The sequence below is a fragment of the Somniosus microcephalus genome, chromosome 15, assembly GCF_052327205.1.
Source record: "Somniosus microcephalus isolate GS21.2 chromosome 15, FLI_Smic_1.0, whole genome shotgun sequence".
Taxonomy (NCBI): Eukaryota; Metazoa; Chordata; class Chondrichthyes; order Squaliformes; family Somniosidae; genus Somniosus; species Somniosus microcephalus.
The window spans coordinates 3,166,560-3,191,541 of NC_141001.1; the positions used below are offsets into that span (position 1 = coordinate 3,166,560).

The 24,982-nt window shown below is 55.0% G+C and overlaps 1 protein-coding gene across 3 annotated transcripts in view; it reads right to left on the reverse strand.

Moving 5' to 3' along the window:
• The window catches only part of arfgap2 (ADP-ribosylation factor GTPase activating protein 2), a 73,078-nt gene that overhangs the window by 5,972 nt on the left and 42,124 nt on the right, over positions 1-24,982 (reverse strand). For all 3 annotated transcript variants that reach the window (XM_086007457.1, XM_086007458.1, XM_086007455.1), the window contains 4 exons: positions 20,273-20,404; positions 6,639-6,779; positions 6,310-6,433; positions 6,033-6,123 (listed from right to left, as the gene is read on the reverse strand). In XM_086007457.1, the coding sequence (XP_085863583.1) occupies positions 6,033-6,123; positions 6,310-6,433; positions 6,639-6,779; positions 20,273-20,404 (488 nt within the window). The remainder of the gene's footprint in view (positions 1-6,032; positions 6,124-6,309; positions 6,434-6,638; positions 6,780-20,272; positions 20,405-24,982) is intronic.

The window sequence follows — 24,982 nt, forward strand, 5'->3', positions numbered from 1 at the left end:
TTCCACCTCCGTAACATCGCCTGCCTCCACCACTGCCTCAGCTCATCTGCTGCTGAAACCTTCATCGCTGCCTTTGTTACCTCCAGACTCGACTATTCCAACGCTCTCCTGGCCGGCCTCCCATCTTCCACCCTCCATAAGTTTGAGATTCAAAACTCTGCTGCCCCGTGTCCTAACTCACACCCAGTCCCGTTCACCCATCACCCCCTGTGCTCACTGCCCCGTGTCCTAACTCACACCCAGTCCCGTTCACCCATCACCCCCTGTGCTCACTGCCCCGTGTCCTAACTCACACCCAGTCCCGTTCACCCATCACCCCCTGTGCTCACTGCCCCGTGTCCTAACTCACACCCAGTCCCGTTCACCCATCACCCCCTGTGCTCACTGCCCCGTGTCCTAACTCACACCCAGTCCCGTTCACCCATCACCCCCTGTGCTCACTGCCCCGTGTCCTAACTCACACCCAGTCCCGTTCACCCATCACCCGCTGTGCTCACTGCCCCGTGTCCTAACTCACACCCAGTCCCGTTCACCCATCACCCCCTGTGCTCACTGCCCCGTGTCCTAACTCACACCCAGTCCCGTTCACCCATCACCGCCTGTGCTCACTGCCCCGTGTCCTAACTCGCACCCAGTCCCGTTCACCCATCACCCCCCTGTGCTCACTGCCCCGTGTCCTAACTCACACCCAGTCCCGTTCACCCATCACCCCCCTGTGCTCACTGCCCCGTGTCCTAACTCACACCCAGTCCCGTTCACCCATCACCCCCTGTGCTCACTGCCCCGTGTCCTAACTCACACCCAGTCCCGTTCACCCATCACCCCCTGTGCTCACTGCCCCGTGTCCTAACTCACACCCAGTCCCGTTCACCCATCACCCGCTGTGCTCACTGCCCCGTGTCCTAACTCACACCCAGTCCCGTTCACCCATCACCCCCTGTGCTCACTGCCCCGTGTCCTAACTCACACCCAGTCCCGTTCACCTATCACCCCCTGTGCTCACTGCCCCGTGTCCTAACTCACACCCAGTCCCGTTCACCCATCACCCCCTGTGCTCACTGCCCCGTGTCCTAACTCACACCCAGTCCCATTCACCCATCACCCCCTGTGCTCACTGCCCCGTGTCCTAACTCACACCCAGTCCCGTTCACCCATCACCCCCTGTGCTCACTGCCCCGTGTCCTAACTCACACCCAGTCCCGTTCACCCATCACCCCCTGTGCTCACTGCCCCGTGTCCTAACTCACACCCAGTCCCGTTCACCCATCACCCCCTGTGCTCACTGCCCCGTGTCCTAACTCACACCCAGTCCCGTTCACCCATCACCCGCTGTGCTCACTGCCCCGTGTCCTAACTCTCACACCCAGTCCCATTCACCCATCACCCGCTGTGCTCACTGCCCCGTGTCCTAACTCACACCCAGTCCCGTTCACCCATCACCCCCTGTGCTCACTGCCCCGTGTCCTAACTCACACCCAGTCCTGTTCACCCATCACCCCCTGTGCTCACTGCCCCGTGTCCTAACTCACACCCAGTCCCGTTCACCCATCACCCCCTGTGCTCACTGCCCCGTGTCCTAACTCACACACAGTCCCGTTCACCCATCACCCTCTGTGCTCACTGCCCCGTGTCCTAACTCACACCCAGTCCCGTTCACCCATCACCCCCTGTGCTCACTGCCCCGTGTCCTAACTCACACCCAGTCCCGTTCACCCATCACCCCGTGCTCACTGCCCCGTGTCCTAACTCACACACAGTCCCGTTCACCCATCACCCCCTGTGCTCACTGCCCCGTGTCCTAACTCACACCCAGTCCCGTTCACCCATCACCCCCTGTGCTCACTGCCCCGTGTCCTAACTCACACCCAGTCCTGTTCACCCATCACCCCCTGTGCTCACTGCCCCGTGTCCTAACTCACACCCAGTCCCGTTCACCCATCACCCCCTGTGCTCACTGCCCCGTGTCCTAACTCACACCCAGTCCCGTTCACCCGTCACCCCCTGTGCTCACTGCCCCGTGTCCTAACTCACACCGAGTCCCGTTCACCCATCACCCCCTGTGCTCACTGACCCATGTCCTAACTCACACCCAGTCCCGTTCACCCATCACCCCCTGTGCTCACTGCCCCGTGTCCTAACTCACACCCAGTCCCGTTCACCCATCACCCCCTGTGCTCACTGCCCCGTGTCCTAACTCGCACCCAGTCCCGTTCATCCATCACCCCCTGTGCTCACTGCCCCGTGTCCTAACTCGCACCGAGTCCCGTTCACCCATCACCCCCTGTGGTCACTGCCCCGTGTCCTAACTCACACCCAGTCCCGTTCATCCATCACCCCCTGTGCTCACTGCCCCGTGTCCTAACTCACACCCAGTCCCGTTCACCCATCACCCCCTGTGCTCACTGCCCCGTGTCCTAACTCGCACCCAGTCCCGTTCATCCATCACCCCCTGTGCTCACTGCCCCGTGTCCTAACTCACACCCAGTCCCGTTCACCCATCGCCCCCTGTGCTCACTGCCCCGTGTCCTAACTCACACCCAGTCCCGTTCACCCATCACCCCCTGTGCTCACTGCCCAGTGTCCTAACTCACACCCAGACCCGTTCACCCATCGCCCCCCGTGCTCACTGCCCCGTGTCCTAACTCACACCCAGTCCCGTTCACCCATCACCCCCAGTGCTCACTGCCCCGTGTCCTAACTCACACCCAGTCCCGTTCACCCATCACCCCCTGTGCTCACTGCCCCGTGTCCTAACTCACACCCAGTCCCGTTCACCCATCACCCCCTGTGCTCATTGCCCCGTGTCCTAACTCACACCCAGTCCCGTTCACCCATCACCCCCTGTGCTCACTGCCCCGTGTCCTAACTCACACCGAGTCCCGTTCACCCATCACCCCCTGTGCTCACTGCCCCGTGTCCTAACTCACACCGAGTCCCGTTCACCCATCACCCCCTGTGCTCATTGCCCCGTGTCCTAACTCACACCCAGTCCCGTTCACCCATCACCCCCTGTGCTCACTGCCCCGTGTCCTAACTCACACCGAGTCCCGTTCACCCATCACCCACTGTGCTCACTGCCCCGTGTCCTAACTCACACCCAGTCCCGTTCACCCATCACCCCGTGCTCACTGCCACGTGTCCTAACTCACACCCAGTCCCGTTCACCCATCACCCCTGTGCTCACTGCCCCGTGTCCTAACTCACACCCAGTCCCGTTCACCCATCACCCCCTGTGCTCACTGCCCCGTGTCCTAACTCACACCCAGTCCCGTTCACCCATCACCCCCTGTGCTCACTGCCCCGTGTCCTAACTCACACCCAGTCCCGTTCACCCATCACCCCGTGCTCACTGCCCCGTGTCCTAACTCACACCCAGTCCCGTTCACCCATCACCCCCTGTGCTCACTGCCCCGTGTCCTAACTCGCACCCAGTCCCATTCACCCATCACCCCCTGTGCTCACTGCCCAGTGTCCTAACTCACACCCAGACCCGTTCACCCATCACCCCTGTGCTCCCTGCCCCGTGTCCTAACTCACACCCAGTCCCGTTCACCCATCACCCCCTGTGCTCAGTGCCCCGTGTCCTAACTCACACCCAGTCCCGTTCACCCATCACCCCCTGTGCTCACTGCCCCGTGTCCTAACTCGCACCCAGTCCCGTTCACCCATCACCCCCTGTGCTCACTGCCCCGTGTCCTAACTCACACCCAGTCCCGTTCACCCATCACCCCCTGTGCTCACTGCCCCGTGTCCTAACTCACACCCAGTCCCGTTCACCCATCGCCCCCTGTGCTCACTGCCCCGTGTCCTAACTCACACCCAGTCCCGTTCACCCATCACCCCCTGTGCTCACTGCCCCGTGTCCTAACTCACACCCAGTCCCGTTCACCCATCACCCCATGTGCTCACTGCCTCGTGTCCTAACTCGCACCCAGTCCCGTTCACCCATCACCCCCTGTGCTCACTGCCCCGTGTCCTAACTCACACCCAGTCCCGTTCACCCATCACCCCCTGTGCTCACTGCCCCGTGTCCTAACTCACACCCAGTCCCGTTCACCCATCACCCCCCGTGCTCACTGCCCCGTGTCCTAACTCACACCCAGTCCCGTTCACCCATCACCCCGTGCTCACTGCCCCGTGTCCTAACTCGCACCCAGTCCCGTTCACCCATCACCCCGTGCTCACTGCCCCGTGTCCTAACTCACACCCAGTCCCGTTCACCCATCACCCCCTGTGCTCACTGCCCCGTGTCCTAACTCACACCCAGTCCCGTTCACCCATCACCCCCCGTGCTCACTGCCCCGTGTCCTAACTCACACCCAGTCCCGTTCACCCATCACCCCGTGCTCACTGCCCCGTGTCCTAACTCACACCCAGTCCCGTTCACCCATCACCCCCCGTGCTCACTGCCCCGTGTCCTAACTCACACCCAGTCCCGTTCACCCATCACCCCCCGTGCTCACTGCCCCGTGTCCTAACTCGCACCCAGTCCCGTTCACCCATCACCCCGTGCTCACTGCCCCGTGTCCTAACTCACACCCAGTCCCGTTCACCCATCACCCCCCGTGCTGACTGCCCCGTGTCCTAACTCATACCCAGTCCCGTTCACCCATCACCCCGTGCTCACTGCCCCGTGTCCTAACTCGCACCCAGTCCCGTTCACCTGTCAACCCCTGTGCTCACTGCCCCGTGTCCTAACTCGCACCCAGTCCCTTTCACCCATCGCCCCCTATGCTCACTGCCCCGTGTCCTAACTCACACCCAGTCCCGTTCACCCATCACCCCTTGTGCTCACTGCCCCGTGTCCTAACTCACACCCAGTCCCGTTCACCCATCACCCCCTGTCCTAACTCACACCCAGTCCCATTCACCCATCACCCCGTGCTCACTGCCCCGTGTCCTAACTCACACCCAGTCCCGTTCACCCATCACCCCGTGCTCACTGCCCCGTGTCCTAACTCACACCCAGTCCCGTTCACCCATCACCCCCTGTGCTCACTGCCCCGTGTCCTAACTCACACCCAGTCCCGTTCACCCATCACCCCTGTGCTCACTGCCCCGTGTCCTAACTCACACCCAGTCCCGTTCACCCATCACCCCGTGCTCACTGCCCCGTGTCCTAACTCGCACCAAGTCTTGTTCACCCATCACCCCGTGCTCACTGCCCCGTGTCCTAACTCGCACCAAGTCTTGTTAACCCATCACCCCCTGTGCTCACTGCCCCGTGTCCTAACTCGCACCCAGTCCCGTTCGCCCATCACCCCCTGTGCTCACTGCTCCGTGTCCTAACTCGCACCCAGTCCCGTTCACCCATCACCCTCTGTGCTCACTGCCCCGTGTCCTAACTCGCACCCAGTCCCGTTCACCCATCACCCCCTGTGCTCACTGCCCCGTGTCCTAACTCACACCCAGTCCCGTTCACCCATCACCCCCTGTGCTCACTGCCCCGTGTCCTAACTCACACCCAGTCTTGTTCACCCATTACCCCCTGTGCTCACTGCCCCGTGTCCTAACTCGCACCCAGTCCCGTTCACCCATCACCCCCTGTGCTCACTGCCCCGTGTCCTAACTCGCACCAAGTCTTGTTCACCCATCACCCCCTGTGCTCACTGCCCCGTGTCCTAACTCGCACCCAGTCCCGTTCACCCATCACCCCCTGTGCTCACTGCCCGTGTCCTAACTCGCACCCAGTCTTGTCTTGTTCACCCATCACCCCCTGTGCTCACTCACCTACGTTGGCTCCCGGTCCAACAACACCAACATTTTAAAAGTTCTAATCCTTGGACCTCACCCCCACCACCCCATCAATCCTCTTGCACAGCCCCCACTCCCTTCCCACCACCATTGGTGGCTGTCTATGCCCAATTTCTGGAGTTCCATTCCTGCACGCCTCCCTTAAAACCCAGCTCTGTGACCAAGCTTTGAGCCATCCCCTTAGTTTCCATCTATTCTTTCCTCAGGTCTCCGAGAGGCGCCTTAGGATGTGTTTGCACAGTGACCCGACTTGCCGCTGGTTCCGCACGGGCACTCACCTGCGGAGTCCCCTCTGCCATCACCAAAGAGATCAGAGGAGCTGATGGAGGAGCTTGCGGACAATCGATCCAACCGGACCCTCGCTTCAAACTGAAACATGGAGGGGGGGGGGAGAAGAGAGAAAGAGAGCAGAGGTCAGGTGTTAACAAGTTAAAGACTGCAATAACCAGATGGGACCCGAGGGTTTCAGGGAGCCCTCGTAAATTAACATCTCATGGACAGCCATCTCCTGCCACCCTGACCTAGAGACCCCGACCATCCACGCCCAGCGCTCACCTCTGCCTGATCCTCTCTCCCAAAGAACATGTCTGAAGAAATGGCCTTGGCGTGGGCGAATTTCTGCTGAGCCTTGTTCGATTCAGGAGGAGCAACGCCGTCTGGTTTTCGGCGACTTGCTGGCCTGTAATCCAAGAGACAATCTGAGAAACCGAGATCAGGCAGCATTCGAAATAAACATATGCACAGAGACAGAGAAAGCACAGACAGGAGAGGGTGGGGGTGGGGCTCCACAGGATACTGATTTATTTAAACACACACACAGACTGCAGGGGTGGGGGAGGGTTGCAGAATGCTGGAATATGGAGTAAGGAAAAGGTTCAGCTAACCGCTCTGCCACTGGCTGAATGCTGGCAATGCTGATGTCTGTCTCCTTGGCCTGCTCCCTCTCCAGTGTCCAGCGGAGTCCGGTATCCATCTCCCAGTGTGAGCCAAACCCCTCACCCACTGCAAAGGGGTTATCCCTGTACCTGTGGACATGACACACAACAGAGTCAGAGCTCAGCTCGGTCTGTCCCTCCAGTCTACCTCTCACACGGCAGACTAGTGGACCAGCAATCCAGAGATCAGCCATGATCTCATTGAATGGCGGAGCAGGCTCGAGGGGCCGAATGGCCGACTCCTGCTCCGATCTTCTATGTTTCTAGATCACGAGTTAAAATCACACCAGGGCAAGTTGGGAAATCTGGTGATTTGTTGGCTAGCACCAGATAAAATGACCATCAAAGCTGTCGGATTATCATAAAAACCCAACTGGCTCACTGACGTCCTTCAGTGAAGGAAACCTGCTGCCCTTACCCGGTCTGGGTCTACACGTGACTCCAGTCCCAGTCCCACTCCCCTCTCGATGTCCTCAGCCCACCTAGGGATGGGCATTAAATGCAGTCTTGCCAGAGCGAAAGAACAAAATAGTGTTGCTGCATTCTGCAATGTCCCCAGTAGACATGAAGAATATTTCAGTAAATACTTCCCAATATAAAAACCCCAGAGGGAGGAAGGTGACCAAACAGGCTGGTTTGCTGAGCTCTGGCACCCCATTCATTCAGTGAGACGATTCCCATCTCTCTGTGGAGTGGGAGCGGGACGCTGGGGTCAGAATCACAACCTTTACATCGCTGATTAAAAAGCTAACTGAGGCAGAACATAAGAACATAAGAAATAGGAGCAGGAGTAGGCCAATCGGCCCCTCGAGCCTGCTCCACCATTCAATAAGATCACGGCTGATCTACTGACCGCCAATCTACTATCACAGAACCATCTCCTGAATCTAACAGAATTAGACACACGAAATAGGAGCAGGATCAGGCTACACGGCCCCTGGGCCCGCTCCGCTACCCACAGGGCCATGACCGATCCGAACCTAGACTCATGTCCAAATTCCTGCCCGCTCCCCATAACCCTTAATTCCTTTTACTTCTAGGAAACTGTCTATTTCTGTTTTAAATTTATGTAATGATGTAGCTTCTACAGCTTTTTAGGGCAGCATATTCCATGGACCTACCACCCTCTGAGTGAAGTAATTTCTCCTCATCTCAGTTTTGAAAGAGCAGCCCCTTATTCTAAGACTATGCCCCCTAGTTCTAGTTTCACCCATCATCGGGAACATCCTCCCCGCATCCACCCGATCCAACCCCTTCACAATCTTATATGTTTCAATAAGATCGCCTCTCATTCTTCTGAACTCCAATAAGTAGAGTCCCAACCTACTCAACCTCTCCTCCTATGTCCATCCCCTCATCCCCGGGATTAACCGAGTGAACCTTCTTTGTACTGACTCGAGAGCAAGTATGTCTTTTCTTAAGTATGGACACCAAAACTGTATGCAGTATTCCAGGTGCGGTCTCACCAATACCTTGTACAACTGAAGCAATACCTCCCTATTTTTATATTCTATCCCCCTAGCAATGAAAGCCAACATTCCATTGCTGCACCTGCATACTAACCTTTTGAGTTTCGTGCACCAGGACCCCCAGATCCCTTTGTACTTCAGTACTTTCCAGTTTCTTGCCATTAAGATAATAACATGCTCTACGATTTTTCCTGCCAAAGTGCATAACCTCACACTTTCCAGTATTGTATTCCATCTGCCAAATCTCTGCCCACTTACTTAGCCTGTCTATGTCCCCTTGCAGGTTTTTTATGTCCTCCTCACTTACTACTTTCCCTCCCATCTTAGTATCATCTGCAAACTTTGATATGTTACACTCGGTCCCCTCCTCCAAATCGTTAATATAGATTGTAAAGAGTTGGGGACCCAGCACTGACCCCTGCGGAACACCACTAGTCACTGATTGCCAGTCCGAGAATGAACCATTTATCCCAACTCTCTGCCTTCTGTTAGATAGCCAATCCTCTATCCATGCCAGAATATTACCCCCAATCCCGTGATTTTTTATCTTAAGCAATAATCTTTTGTGTGGCACCTTGTCAAATGCCTTTTGGAAGTCTAAATACACTACGTCCACTGGTTCCCCTTTATCCACCCTATATGTTACTTCCTCAAAGAACTCCAACAAATTTGTCAAACATGACTTCCCCTTCATAAAACCATGCTGACTTTGTCCTATTAAATTATGATTATCCAAATGTCCTGTTACTGTCTCCTTAATAATGGACTCCAATATTTTACCTACCACAGATGTTAGGCTAACTGGTCTATACTTTCCAGCCTTCTGTCGTCTGCCCTTTTTAAATAAGGGCGTTACATTAGCAGTTTTCCAGTCTGCCGGGACCTTTGCTGAGTCCAGGGAGTTTTGGAAAATTATTACCAATGCATCCACAATCCCTACCGCCACTTCCCTCAAGACCCTAGGATGTAAGCCATCAGGTCCAGGTGATTTATCCACCTTGAGTCCCATTATTTTACCGAGTACCACTTCCTTAGTGATTTTGATCGTGTTTAGCTCCTCCCCCCCTATAGCTCCCTGTTTGTCCAGTGTTGGGATATTCTTAGTGTCTTCTACTGTAAAGACTGATACAAAATATTCATTCAGTTTTTTTGCCATCTCCATATTTCCCACCATTAATTTCCAGGTCTCATCCTCTAAGGGACCAACATTTACTTTAGCCACCCTTTTTCTTTTTATGTAACTATAAAAACTCTTACTATCTGTTTTTATATTTTTTGCTAATTTACTTTCATAATCTATCTTCCCTTTCTTAATCAATCTTTTTGTTATTTTTTGCTGTCTTTTAAAGTTTTCCCAATCCTCTATCCTCCCACTAGATTTGGCTACCTTATATGCCCTTGTTTTTAGTCGAATACTATCCTTAATTTCTTTACTTAGCAGGGTAGCGTTCTGACCAAAGGTCATCGAGCTGAACCATTAACCTGACCTTCCACCCTCCACAGAGGCTGCCTGACCTGCTGAGTCTATCCAGAATTCTCTTCTCTGTTTTTTAAATAACCACAGCATAGGCCCGAGGAAACCAACCCAGGGCCCTCCTCCTTCTCCCCAACCCCGGGGCACGAACCCAGCGAAGCAGCCCGCTGCCTGCTCCTCCCCACCCCCAGGGTGTGGGCAATCAGCCGGGTTGCTCCATGTGGACCCATCCCACCCCCGTGCCCCCTCTCTGAGACAGCTCTCCCCTTAGTCCCATTCCCCTGTCCTTTCCCCATTCCCCCATCCCCTCTCTCTGATACATAGAGTCATAGAGTTTTACAGCACAGAAAGAGGCCCTTCGGCCCATCGTGTCTGCGCCGCCCATCCATCCCTGTCCAGTCTAACCCCATTTTCCAGCATTTGGTCCATAGCCTTGTATGCAATGGCATTTCAAGTGCTCATCCAAATGCTTCTTGAATGTTGTGAGGGTTCCTGCCTCTACCACCCTTTTAGGCATTGAGTTCCACATTCCAACCACCCTCTGGGTGAAAAAGTTCCTCCTCAAATCCCCTCTAAATCTCCTGCCCCTTACCCTGAATCTATGCCCCCTTGTTATTGACCCCCCTACTAAGGGGAAAAGTTCCTCTTTGTCTACCCTATCTATGCCCCTCATCATTTTGTACACCTCAATCAGGTCCCCCCTCAGCCTTCTTTGCTCCAAGGAAAACAACCCCAGCCTGTTTAGTCTTTCTTCATAGCTGAGGCGCTCCATCCCAGGTAACATCCTGGTGAATCTTCTCTGCACCCTCTCCAAAGCAATCACATCCTTCCTATAGTGAGGCGACCAGAACTGCACACAGTACTCCAGCTGTGGCCTCACCAGCGTTTTGTACAGCTCCATCATAACCTCCCTGCTCTTATATTCTATGCCTCGGCTAATGAAGGCAAGTATCCCATATGCCTTTTTAACCACCTTATCTACTTGTTCCGCTGCCTTCAGAGATCTATGTACATGTACACCGAGGTCCCTCTGACCCTCTGTACTTCCTAGGGTCCTACCACTCATTGTGTATTCCCTTGCCTTATTTGTCCGTCCAAAATGCATCACCTCGCACTTTTCAGGGTTAAATTCCATTTGCCACTTTTCCGCCCATCTGACCAACCCGTCTATATCGTCCTGTAGCCTGAGGCTTTCCCCCTTGCAATTTACCACCCCACCAATTTTCGTGTCATCTGCAAACTTACTGATCATCCCTTTTACATTCTCATCCAAATCATTTATGTAGATCACAAACAACAAGGGACCCAGCACCGATCCCTGAGGTACCCCACTGGACACAGGCTTCCAGTCACAAAAGCAACCTTCGACCATCACCCTCTGCCTCCTGCCACTCAGCCAGTTTAGGATCCAACGCGCCAAGGCACCCTGGATCCCATGGGCTCTTACCTTCTTGACCAGTCTCCTATGCGGGACTTTGTCAAAAGCTTTACTGAAGTCAATGTAAACCACATCCACAGCATTTCCCTCATCCACCTCCCTAGTCACCCCCTCGAAAAATTCAATCAGATTTGTCAGACATGATTTACCCTTGACAAAGCCATGCTGACTATCCCCGATTAATCCTTGCCTCTCCAAGTGAAGACTAATTTTGTCCCTCAGAATTTTTTCCAATAATTTCCCTACCACAGATGTTAGGCTCACTGGCCTGTAATTCCCTGGTTTATCCCTGCTACCCTTCTTGTATAATGGTACTACATTAGCTGTTCTCCAGTCCTCTGGTACATCCCCTGTGGCCAGAGAGGTTCTGAAAATTTGTGTCAGAGCCCCTGCAATCTCCTCCTTTGCCTCCCACAGCAGCCTGGGATACATCTCGTCCGGGCCTGGGGATTTATCCACTTTTTGGCCTGCTAAAACCGCTAGCACCTCCTCCCTCTCGATGCTAATATGTTCAAGTATGTCACAATCCCCTTGCCCGATTTCTATGTCTGCATCGTCTTTCTCCATAGTGAACACAGATGCAAAAAATTCATTTAAAACCCCGCCTACATCATCTGGTTCTACACACAGATTGCCACTTTGGTCCCTAATGGGCCCTACCCTTTCCCTGGTTATCCTCTTGCCCTTAATATACTTATAAAACATCTTAGGATTTTCCTTTATTTTGCGCGCCAGTGTTATTTCATGGCCCCTCCTCGCCCTCCTAATTTCTTTTTTAAGTATGCCCCTGCACTTTTTATACTCCTCTAGGGCTTCTTCCGTCTTTAGTCTTTTGTAACTGCCAAAAGCCCCCCTTTTATTTCTAATGCATTTTTGTATCTCCCTTGTCATCCAAGGTTCCCTTTGCTTGTTGGTCCCACCCTTGACCTTTACAGGAACATGTTGGCGCTGTACTCTCTCTATTTCCCTTCTGAAAGTCTCCCACTGTTTTGATGTGAATTTTCCTATAAGTAGCTGCTCCCAGTCCACTTTGGCCAGATCCTGCCTTATCATATTAAAATCGGCCTTCCCCCAATTTAGAACCCTTATTTCCGGGCCGTCTTTGTCTTTTTCCATGACCACCTTAAATTTCACCGAATTATGGTCACTGTCGCCAAAATGCTCTCCTACTGATACTTCCACCACTTGCCCGGCTACATTCCCTAGAATTAGGTCCAGTACCGCCCCCTCTCTTGTAGGACTTTCTACATGTTGGCTCAAAAAGCTCTCCTGGGTGCACTTTAAGAATTCTGCACCCTCTAAGCCTTTCAGACTCTGACTATCCCAATTTATATTGGGGAAGTTGAAATCCCCCACTATTATTACCCTATTATTTTCACACTTCTCTGAGATTTGCCTACATATCTGTTCCTCTATCTCCCCCTGACTGTTTGGGGGCCTATAGTACACTCCCAGCAAAGTGCTTGCCCCCTTTTTGTTTTTAAGTTCTACCCATATGGCCTCATTAGAGGAACCCGCTAATATATCATCCCTCCTTACAGCAGTAATTGACTCCTTAATTAATATTGCAACACCCCCTCCCCTTTTACACCCCCCTCTGTCTCGCCTGAAGATTCTATACCCCGGAATATTGAGCTGCCAGTCCTGACCCTCCCTCAACCATGTCTCCGTGATGGCAACAATATCGTACTCCCATGTGTTCAACAACAACTTCAGTTCATCCACCTTATTTGCAAGACTCCTTGCATTAAAATAAATGCCTTCCAGCCCTGCCATATTCCCTTTTGCCTTCACATATTTGCTCTGCCTTCCCAGCTGACTTGTTTTTTCCTCTGTATTTGGCTGTAAATCACCCCCTACTATAGCTCCACTCTGTACCCCATCCCCTGCCAAGTTAGTTTAAACCCCCCCCAGCAGTGCTAGCAAACCTCCCCGCAAGGATATTGGTTCCCCTCTGGTTCAGGTGTAAACCGTCCGACTTGTACAAGTCCCACCTTTCCCAGAAGCAGACCCAGTGATCCAGGAAACTAAAGCCCTCCCTCCTGCACCATCCCTTTAGCCACGCATTCATCTGTTCTATCTTCCTATTTCTATACTCACTAGCACGTGGCACCGGGAGTAATCCAGAGATTACAACCTTTGAGGTCCTGCTCTTTAATCCTTCACCTAGCTCCCTAAATTCTTGCTGCAGGACCTCATCCCTCTTTTTACCTATGTCGTTGGTACCAATGTGGACCACGACCTCTGGCTGTTCACCCTCCCCCTCCAGAATGCCCTACAGCTCTCCCCTCAGTCCCATTCCCCTGTCCTTTCCCCATTCCCCCATCGCCCCGTGCCCTCTCTCTGATACAGCTCTCCCCTCAGTCCCATTCCCCTGTCCTTTCCCCATTCCCCCATCGCCCTGTGCCCTCTCTCTGATACAGCTCTCTCCTCAGTCCCATTCCCCTGTCCTTTCCCCATTCCCCCATCGCCCCGTGCCCTCTCTCTGATACAGCTCCCCCCTCAGTCCCATTCCCCTGTCCTTTCCCCATTCCCCCATCGCCCCGTGCCCTCTCTCTGATACAGCTCTCTCCTCAGTCCCATTCCCCTGTCCTTTCCCCATTCCCCCATCGCCCTGTGCCCTCTCTCTGATACAGCTCTCCCCTCAGTCCCATTCCCCTGTCCTTTCCCCATTCCCCCATCGCCCTGTGCCCTCTCTCTGATACAGCTCTCTCCTCAGTCCCATTCCCCTGTCCTTTCCCCATTCCCCCTTCGCCCCGTGCCCTCTCTCTGATACAGCTCTCCCCTCAGTCCCATTCCCCTGTCCTTTCTCCATTCCCCCATCGCCCTGTGCCCTCTCTCTGATACAGCTCGCCCCTCAGTCCCATTCCCCTGTCCTTTCCCCAGACAATTACAATTTTCTCTTTTTTCCAGTTATTTTCCCCATTCTGCTTCCCCCGCTGTCCTGGTGGGTCACAATTTCCTGCATCAGAATCTTTTGCTATTTTATACATCTCAACCCATCTCCTCTTACCTGTTCCTGTTCTAAAGGAAATAGGCCCCGCTTCTCATAGAAACATCGAAGATAGGAGGAGTAGGCCATTCGGCCCTTCGAGCCTGCCCCACCATTCAACGAGATCATGGCTGATCATCCAAACCCTAGCACCCGGTCCCTACACCGACAGCCATCCCACCCAAGCCCTATCCCCATAACCCCACGTATTTAATCCCCCCCAACACTAAGGGCCAATTTTTATCAGGGCCAATCAACCTAACCCGCACATCTTTGGACTGTGGGAGGAAACCGGAGCACCCGGAGAAAACCCACACAAACACAGGGAGAATGTGCAAACTCCACACAGACAGTCACCCGAGGCCGGATTTGAACCCGGATTCTCCGCACGGACCTGAGCGGGAGCAGCGGCTGGAGAAGGCCCAGGACACAGCACGGACCGAGCGGGAGAAGGCCCAGGACACGGCGCGGACCGAGCGGGAGAAGGCCCAGGACACAGCGCAGACCGAGCGGGAGAAGGCCCAGGACACAGCGTGGACTGAGCGGGAGAAGGCCCAGGACACAGCGTGGACTGAGCGGGAGAAGGCCCAGGACACAGCACGGACCGAGCGGGAGAAGGCCCAGGACACAGCGCAGACCGAGCGGGAGAAGGCCCAGGACACAGCGTGGACTGAGCGGGAGCAGCGGCTGGAGAAGGCCCAGGACACAGCACGGACCGAGCGGGAGAAGGCCCAGGACACAGCGCAGACCGAGCGGGAGAAGGCCCAGGACACAGCACGGACCGAGCAGGAGAAGGCCCAGGACACGGCGCGGACCGAGCGGGAGAAGGCCCAGGAAACGGCGCGGACCGAGTGGGAGAAGGCCCAGGACACAGCGCGGACCGAGCGGGAGAAGGCCCAGGACACAGCACGGACCGAGCGGGAGAAGGCCCAGGACACAGCACGGACCGAGCGGGAGAAGGCCCAGGACACGGCACGGACCGAGCGGGAGAAGGCCCAGGACACAGCGCGGACCGAGCGGGAGAAGGCCCAGGACACAGCGCGGACCGAGCGGGAGAAGGCCCAGGACACAGCGCGGACCGAGCGGGAGAAGGCCCAGGACACGGCACGGACCGAGCGGGAGAAGGCCCAGGACACGGCACGGACCGAGCGGGAGAAGGCCCAGGACACGGCACGGACCGAGCGGGAGAAGGCCCAGGACACGGCACGGACCAAGCGGGAGAAGGCCCAGGACACGGCACGGACCGAGCGGGAGAAGGCCCAGGACACGGTGCGGAGCGAGCGGGAGAAGGCCCAGGACACGGCACGGACCAAGCGGGAGAAGGCCCAGGACACGGTGCGGAGCGAGCGGGAGAAGGCCCAGGACACGGCACGGACCAAGCGGGAGAAGGCCCAGGACACGGTGCGGACCGAGCGGGAGAAGGCCCAGGACACGGCACGGACCGAGCGGGAGAAGGCCCAGGACACGGCACGGACCAAGCGGGAGAAGGCCCAGGACACGGTGCGGACCGAGCGGGAGAAGGCCCAGGACACGGTGCGGACCGAGCGGGAGAAGGCCCAGGACACGGTGCGGACCGAGCGGGAGAAGGCCCAGGACACAGGGCAGCAGGTAGGTGATTGGTTGGTGAGTATTACAGCTCGTTTGCTCTCTAGATTCGGTAAGTGGATTAAATTCAGAACTGGGAGAGCATTAACTACTATAACATTCTGGAATTAATAACTTATAACTAAATTAACTAATTAAACCTAAAAATTAAAAGTAAAAATAATCGTTTGAATAAATACTGTAACTAATCTTATTTTATTTATATAATTAGTTAGAGATGGCAGTGCAGCTGGTGTGTCGCAACTTGCGCACGTGTGAGTTGGTGGAGACCAACGAGATCTCTGGCTCTCCGCTCCCGCTCTGTTTACAGTACTCTGCCGCTCTGGCTCTCCGCTCACGCTCTGTTTACAGTACTCTGCCGCTCTGGCTCTCCGCTCCCGCTCTGTTTACAGTACTCTGCCGCTCTGGCTCTCCACTCACGCTCTGTTTACAGTACTCTGCCGCTCTGGCTCTCCGCTCCTGCTCTGTTTACAGTACTCTGCCGCTCTGGCTCTCCACTCATGCTCTGTTTACAGTACTCTGCCACTCTGGCTCTCTGCTCTGTTTACAGTACTCTGCCGCTCTGGCTCTCCACTCCCGCTCTGTTTACAGTACTCTGCCGCTCTGGCTCTCCGCTCCTGCTCTGTTTACAGTACTCTGCCACTCTGGCTCTCTGCTCTGTTTACAGTACTCTGCCGCTCTGGCTCTCCGCTCCTGCTCTGTTTACAGTACTCTGGCTCTCTGCTCTGTTTACAGTACTCTGCCGCTCTGGCTCTCCGCTCCTGCTCTGTTTACAGTACTCTGCCGCTCTGGCTCTCCACTCCCGCTCTGTTTACAGTACTCTGCCGCTCTGGCTCTCCGCTCCCGCTCTGTTTACAGTACTCTGCCGCTCTGGCTCTCCGCTCATGCTCTGTTTACAGTACTCTGCCGCTCTGGCTCTCCGCTCCTGCTCTGTTTACAGTACTCTGGCACTCTGCTCTGTTTACAGTACTCTGCCACTCTGGCTCTCTGCTCTGTTTACAGTACTCTGCCGCTCTGGCTCTCCGCTCCTGCTCTGTTTACAGTACTCTGCCACTCTGGCTCTCTGCTCTGTTTACAGTACTCTGCCGCTCTGGCTCTCCGCTCCTGCTCTGTTTACAGTACTCTGCCGCTCTGGCTCTCCACTCCCGCTCTGTTTACAGTACTCTGCCGCTCTGGCTCTCCGCTCCCGCTCTGTTTACAGTACTCTGCCGCTCTGGCTCTCCGCTCATGCTCTGTTTACAGTACTCTGCCGCTCTGGCTCTCCGCTCACGCTCTGTTTACAGTACTCTGGCACTCTGCTCTGTTTACAGTACTCTGCCGCTCTGGCTCTCCACTCCCGCTCTGTTTACAGTACTCTGCCGCTCTGGCTCTCCGCTCACGCTCTGTTTACAGTACTCTGCCGCTCTGGCTCTCCGCTCCCGCTCTGTTTACAGTACTCTGCCACCTCTACATTAAATTTCATCCACTATAGAATCATAGATCACAAGAGGCTCTTTGGCCGATCGAGCCTGTGCTGGCTCTTTGGTAGAACTATCCAATTCGGCTCAATCTGCTGCCCTCTGCCCAAAGCCCTGCAAATTTTTCCCTTTGAGTACTTATCCAATTTCCTTTTGAAAGTTACCATTGAATCTGCTTCAACTATTCTTTCAGGCAGTGCATTCCCGATCACAACAAGTCGCTGTGTAACAATAATTCCGCTCCCCTCTGGCTCTTTTGCCAACCGCCTTAAATCTGTGACCCTCCCGCCACTGGGAACAGTTTCTCCTTATTTACTCTATTAAAACCCTTCATGATTTTGAACACCTCTATTGAATCTCCTCTTAACCTTCTCTGCTCTAAGGAGAACTACCCCAGCTTCTCCAGTCTCTCCACTGAAGTCCCTCATCCCTGGTACCATTCTGGTAAATCTCCTCTGCACCCTCGCTAAAGTCGCAACATCCTTCCTAAAGTCTGGTGCCCAGAATTGGACCCAATCCTCCAGCTGAGGCCGAACCAGTGATTTATAAAGGTTTAGCGTAACGCCCTTGCTTTTGTATACGCTGAACCTCTATTTATAAAAGGTTCAGCCTCACTCCCTTGCTCTTGTACTCGCTGAACCTCTATGTATAAAGGTTCAGCGTAACGCCCTTGCTCTTGTATACGCTGAACCTCTGTATACAGGTTCAGCGTAACGCCCTTGCTCTTGTATACGCTGAACCTCTGTATACAGGTTCAGCGTAACGCCCTTGCTCTTGTATACGCTGAACCTCTATGTATACAGGTTTAGCGTAACGCCCTTGCTCTTGTATACGCTGAACCTCTATTTACAAAGCCCAGGATCCCAGATGCTTTTTTTAACAGTCTGCTCAACTATCCATCTGTCCGATCGACTCGTGTCTCTATGTCCTCCTGAAGTCACTTACTGTCCTCTCCACAGCTAGCCACACTACCTATTTTAGTGTTGTCTGCAGGTTTTGACCCTGTACCCCCACATCCAATTACGTATCATTTATAGGCTGAGGGGCTATGTCCCCTAGTCCTAGACTCCCCAACCAGCGCCAATGTTTCTCTCTATCGACCCTATCTGTTCCCCTTAATTTTCTTGAAAACTTCGATCAAATCACCCATCAACCTTCTAAATACCAGGGAATACAACCCTAGTTTGTGTAATCTCTCTTCGTAATTTAACCCTTGGAGTCCGGGTATCAGTCTGGTAAACTTACGCTGCACTCCCTCCGAGGCCAATACATCCTTCCTAAGGCGGTGCCCAGAACTGCTCCCAGTGCTCCAGGTGTGGTCTAACCAGGGCTTTGTGTAGCTGCAGCATAACTTCTACCCCCTTGTATTCTAGTCCTCCAGATATAAAGGTCAGCATTCCATTCGCCTTTTTGATTATTATCTGTAATGTAACCAGCCTCCCGTCCATACTCACACACTAATACCCTGCACCTTTATTTTATCAACAAGCCTCCAATGGTGCACTTTATCAAATTCCCTTGGCAAATCTCCAGTACACAAATTCGCAGACCCTCCATGGTCAACACATGGAGCTCTCACTCCAAAGAGAGCTATTAAATTGGTCAGACACAACTTGTATTTCACAAACCAATGCTGCCTGTCTAGAATTAACCAATGTCTCTCTCAGCAAGTAATAATGACGCCTCTAGAAGCTTATTTCTATTTCTCATCATGGCCTGGGCTCCGAGTCTAACCTGTATATAACACAGAGTGTCGTACTGACAGTATATATTGAACAGGACAGGTCACAGGGTGTCGCACTGACAGTATATATTGAACAGGACAGGTCACAGGGTGTCGTACTGACAGTATATATTGAACAGGACAGGTCACAGGGTGTCGTACTGACAGTATATATTGAACAGGACAGGTCACAGGGTGTCGCACTGACAGTATATATTGAACAGGACAGGTCACAGGGTGTCGTACTGACAGTATATATTGAACAGGACAGGTCACAGGGTGTCGTACTGACAGTATATATTGAACAGGACAGGTCACAGGGTGTCGTACTGACAGTATATATTGAACAGGACAGGTCACAGGGTGTCGTACTGACAGTATATATTGAACAGGACAGGTCACAGGGTGTCGTACTGACAGTATATATTGAACAGGACAGGTCACAGGGTGTCGTACTGACAGTATATATTGAACAGGACAGGTCACAGGGTGTCGTACTGACAGTATATATTGAACAGGACAGGTCACAGGGTGTCGTACTGACAGTATATATTGCAACAGGACAGGTCACAGGGTGTCGTACTGACAGTATATATTGAACAGGACAGGTCACAGGGTGTCGTACTGACAGTATATATTGCAACAGGACAGGTCACAGGGTGTCGTACTGACAGTATATATTGAACAGGACAGGTCACAGGGTGTCGCACTGACAGTATATATTGAACAGGACAGGTCACAGGGTGTCGCACTGACAGTATATATTGAACAGGACAGGTCACAGGGTGTCGCACTGACAGTATATATTGAACAGGACAGGTCACAGGGTGTCGTACTGACAGTATATATTGAACAGGACAGGTCACAGGGTGTCGCACTGACAGTATATATTGAACAGGACAGGTCACAGGGTGTCGCACTGACAGTATATATTGAACAGGACAGGTCACAGGGTGTCGCACTGACAGTATATATTGAACAGGACAGGTCACAGGGTGTCGTACTGACAGTATATATTGAACAGGACAGGTCACAGGGTGTCGTACTGACAGTATATATTGAACAGGACAGGTCACAGGGTGTCGTACTGACAGTATATATTGAACAGGACAGGTCACAGGGTGTCGTACTGACAGTATATATTGAACAGGACAGGTCACAGGGTGTCGCACTGACAGTATATATTGAACAGGACAGGTCACAGGGTGTCGCACTGACAGTATATATTGAACAGGACAGGTCACAGGGTGTCGCACTGACAGTATATATTGAACAGGACAGGTCACAGGGTGTCGTACTGACAGTATATATTGAACAGGACAGGTCACAGGGTGTCGCACTGACAGTATATATTGCAACAGTCTGCAAGTTGCTGCAACGCACACACATTAACAGACACTGAATCTAAATGGGTGCAGGCCTTACTTTGGTGGTCCGGAGGCGAATCCAGCTTCCTCAAACATGTCGAGCTTGGAGCGGGAGGATTTAGCGAGGGCGAGGGCAGGGGCCTCCTGTTCGATAGTCTGCATCTCAGTCAGCACCGAGTGGGATACAGAGCTGAGAAGTGAAGAAAATACAGACTGATTGTTGTAACCAATGAACCCCCCCACCCCGGGCCCCTCCCCCACACACCCACCCCGGGCCCCTCCCCCACACACACACCCCGGCGCCCCTCCCCCCCCGCCCCTCCCCCCCGGGCCCCTCCTCCCTCCCCCCCTCCCCCCCCCTGCCGCCCAGGCCCAGTCACATACCCTCTGCCGCCCAGGCCCATCCCCAGTCGCTCTGCCGCCCAGGCCCAGTCACATAACAACCCCGCCCAGGCCCAGTCACATACCCTCTGCCGCCCAGGCCCAGTCACATACCCTCTGCCGCCCAGGCCCATCCCCAGTCGCTCCGCCCAGGCCCAGTCACATACCTTCTGCCGCCCAGGCCCATCCCCAGTCGCTCCGCCCAGGCCCAGTCACATACCCTCTGCCGCCCAGGCCCAGTCACATACCCTCTGCCGCCCAGGCCCATCCCCAGTCGCTCTGCCACCCAGGCCCAGTCACATAACAACCCCGCCCAGGCCCAGTCACATAACAACCCCGCCCAGGCCCAGTCACATAACAACCCCGCCCAGGCCCAGTCACATACCCCCTGCCGCCCAGGCCCAGTCACATACCCTCTGCCGCCCAGGCCCATCCCCAGTCGCTCCGTCGCCCAGGCCCAGTCACATACCCTCTGCCGCCCAGGCCCAGTCACATACCCTCTGCCGCCCAGGCCCATCCCCAGTCGCTCCGCCCAGGCCCAGTCACATACCCTCCGCCGCCCAGGCCCAGTCACATACCCTCCGCCGCCCAGGCCCAGTCACATACCCACCCCGCCCAGGCCCAGTCACATACCCTCCGCCGCCCAGGCCCAGTCACATACCCTCCGCCGCCCAGGCCCAGTCACATACCCACCCCGCCCAGGCCCATCCCCAGTCGCTCCGCCGCCCAGGCCCAGTCACATACCCTCTGCCGCCCAGGCCCAGCCACATACCCTCCGCCGCCCAGGCCCAGTCACATACCCTCCGCCGCCCAGGCCCAGTCACATACCCTCCGCCGCCCAGGCCCAGTCACATACCCTCCGCCGCCCAGGCCCAGTCACATACCCTCCGCCGCCCAGGCCCAGCCACATACCCTCCGCCGCCCAGGCCCAGTCACATACCCTCCGCCGCCCAGGCCCAGTCACATACCCTCCGCCGCCCAGGCCCAGTCACATACCCACCCCGCCCAGGCCCAGTCACATACCCTCTGCCGCCCAGGCCCAGTCACATACCCACCCCGCCCAGGCCCATCCCCAGTCGCTCCGCCGCCCAGGCCCAGTCACATACCCTCTGCCGCCCAGGCCCAGCCACATACCCTCCGCCGCCCAGGCCCAGTCACATACCCTCTGCCGCCCAGGCCCAGTCACATACCCTCTGCCACCCAGGCCCAGTCACATACCCTCTGCCACCCAGGCCCAGTCACATACCCTCTGCCGCCCAGGCCCAGTCACATACCCTCCGCCGCCCAGGCCCAGTCACATACTGTGGTAAACCACTGTTTGTATTCCACTGTGTACATGCCTGGACATGCCTCGGCTGACTCCTCCCACAGGTCCTTGTATAAAGGTGACTGCTCCCCAGCCCTTAGTATCATGGACCGGTCGACCACGCGAGGCAGACCTCCATTCTGTTGTTAATAAAAGCCTTTAGTTACTCTTCTAACTCTCAGTCTTTTATGAGTAATTGATAGCGCATCAATTTTATTAACAACATTTTTATAATGGAGAAGATCCTCACACCAGCATGCCTGGACTTAGATCATCGGGAGGCGGACTCATCCACCAAGTTTACTCACTGGCTTAAGTGTTTCGAAAAATTCCTGACCGCCTCCGCTGCAATCAAATCGGACGAGGACAAACTGGATGTCCTGACCTCCAAAGTGAACCACCGAGTGTACTCGGTCATCCAAGACGCGACCTCGTACGCGGACGCTATCAAGCTCCTCAAGGACCAGTACACGCGCCCAGTGAACGAAGTGTACGCCAGGCACCTCCTGGGGAGTCGTAAACAACAACCTGGGGAATCGACCGTGGAATACCTTCAGGCACTGTCTGTGCTTGGCCGGGCCTGTGGTTGTAAGGATGTAAAGGCCGCCGTGTACACAGAGGAACTTATCCGGGACGCTTTTGTAGCGGGCCACAGATCCAATTACACCCGACAGCGACTGTTGGAGCAGAGTAACCTCGACCTCAACAAGGCCTCTGAACTCGCACTATCGTTGGATGCAGCCTACCAGGGCATGGATGCCTACTCCTCTGCACCGTGGACGCCGCGGGGAATGACAGCCTGGGACACGGTAGGACCGCCTCATAGCGCCGTGCCACCCCAGCCACACCCCAACAACGGCCCAACTACCGCAGCAGTGTCCCAAGGCCAGAAATGCTACTTCTGTGGCCAGGCAAAACACCCCAGAGCGCGCTGCCCGGCGAAAAACGCGATCTGCTCGGGCTGCGGGAAGAAGACACTACGCTAGCGTCTGCAGGGCCAAAGCCACCCCGAACCCCAGCAGCGCCGCGTGTGGGCCATGCGGGCCGCCATCTTGGACCTCCCCGGCCATGTGCGAATCACCGGTACAGCAGCCATTTTGGACGCCTCCAGCCACATGGGGATCATGGACGCCGCCATCTTGGACGACAGCCGGGACGCAGCAGGCCCCCGACACCGCCTCATCTGATACCCGCAGCGACACACCGACCCCTACGCTGGCATCCGTTACACTGGACCAAGCGAGACCGCACCAACTGGCCAGTTCCACAATGGACATTAAGGTAAATGGTCACGATACAATCTGCCTTTTTGACTCTGGGAGCACGGAGAGCTTCATCCACCCCGACACGGTGCGGCGTTGCTCTCTCCCAGTCCTGCCTGCGCAACAGCGGATTTCTATGGCCTCCGAGTCCCAGTCGGCGGACATCGGCGGCTACTGCGTAGTGACACTCGTAGTAGACGGGACCGTGTACGATCATTTTAAACTTCTGGTCCTGCCTGACCTCTGCGCTGCCGTCCTGCTGGGGTTAGATTTTCAGTGCCACCTTAAAAGTGTTACGATGGCGTACGGTGGACCCCTACCCCCACTCACAGTCCGCAGCCAGCAGCTTCCAAACTGCCCGCCGCGCACCAGGTGCAACCTCTCCACACTCAGAGTCACCCCCCCCCCAACTGTTTGCTAACCTCACCCCCGACTGTAAGCCCATCGCCACAAAGAGCAGGCGATACAGTGCCGGGGACAGGGTTTTCATTAAAACCGAAGTGGAGCGGCTCCTGAAAGAAGGGATTATTGAGGGCAGCACCAGCCCCTGGCGAGCCCAGGTTGTGGTCGTTAAGACCGGCGAGAAGCAGCGCCTGGTCATCGACTACAGCCAGACAATAAATCGCTACACCCTGCTGGACGCCTACCCACTCCCCCGTATAGCTGATATGGTCAACCAGATCGCGCAGTACCGCGTCTTCTCGACCATTGACCTGAAATCAGCGTACCACCAGCTCCCCATCCGCCCTGAGGACCGCCAGTACACTGCCTTTGAGGCAAACGGCCGCCTCTATCACTTCCTTAGGGTTCCCTTTGGCGTCACCAACGGGGTCTCCGTCTTCCAAAGGGAGATGGACCGAATGGTAGATCAAAATGCGTTGCAGGCCACTTTCCCATATCTGGACAATGTGACCATCTGCGGCCGTGACTTGAAGGACCATGACGCAAACCTCGAAAAATTCCTCCGCACCGCCCAACTCCTAAACCTGACATATAACAAGGAGAAGTGCATATTCCGCACAAACCGCCTCGCCATCCTTGGCTGTGTTGTGGAACACGGAGTCATCGGCCCCGACCCCGACCGGATGCGTCCCCTTATGGAACTTCCACTGCCCCAAGGCCCTGAAGAGGTGCCTAGGGTTTTTCTCCTATTACGCCCAGTGGGTCCCCTACTATGCGGACAAGGCCCGTCCGCTGATCAAGTCCACCTCTTTTCCCTTGACGGCAGAGGCCCGCTTAGCCTTCCACCGTATCAAGGAGGACATTGCCAAAGCCACCATGCACGCAGTGGACGAATCCATCCCCTTCCAGGTGGAAAGCGACGCGTCTGACTTTGCCCTGGCCGCTACCCTCAATCAGGCGGGGAGACCCGTGGCCTTCTTTTCACGAACCCTCCAAGGCCCGGAGACCAGACACTCCGCTGTTGAGAAGGAGGCCCAGGCGATTGTGGAGGCTGTGCGTCATTGGAGGCACTACCTGGCCGGAAAACGATTTACCCTGCTCACTGACCAGCGTTCAGTTGCTTTTATGTTTAACAACAAGCAGAGGGGCAAAATCAAAAATGACAAGATCTTGAGGTGGAGAATCGAACTTTCCACCTACAACTACGAGATCTTGTACCGGCCCGGGAAGCTAAATGAACCCCCGGATGCGCTATCGCGTGGCACCTGCGCCAGCGCGCAGATCGATAGACTGCAGGCCCTCCACAATGACCTCTGCCACCCGGGGGTCACCAGGTTCTTCCACTTCATCAAGGCCCGCAACCTGCCTTACTCTATTGAGGAGGTCAGGACCATGACCAGGAACTGCCAAGTCTGCG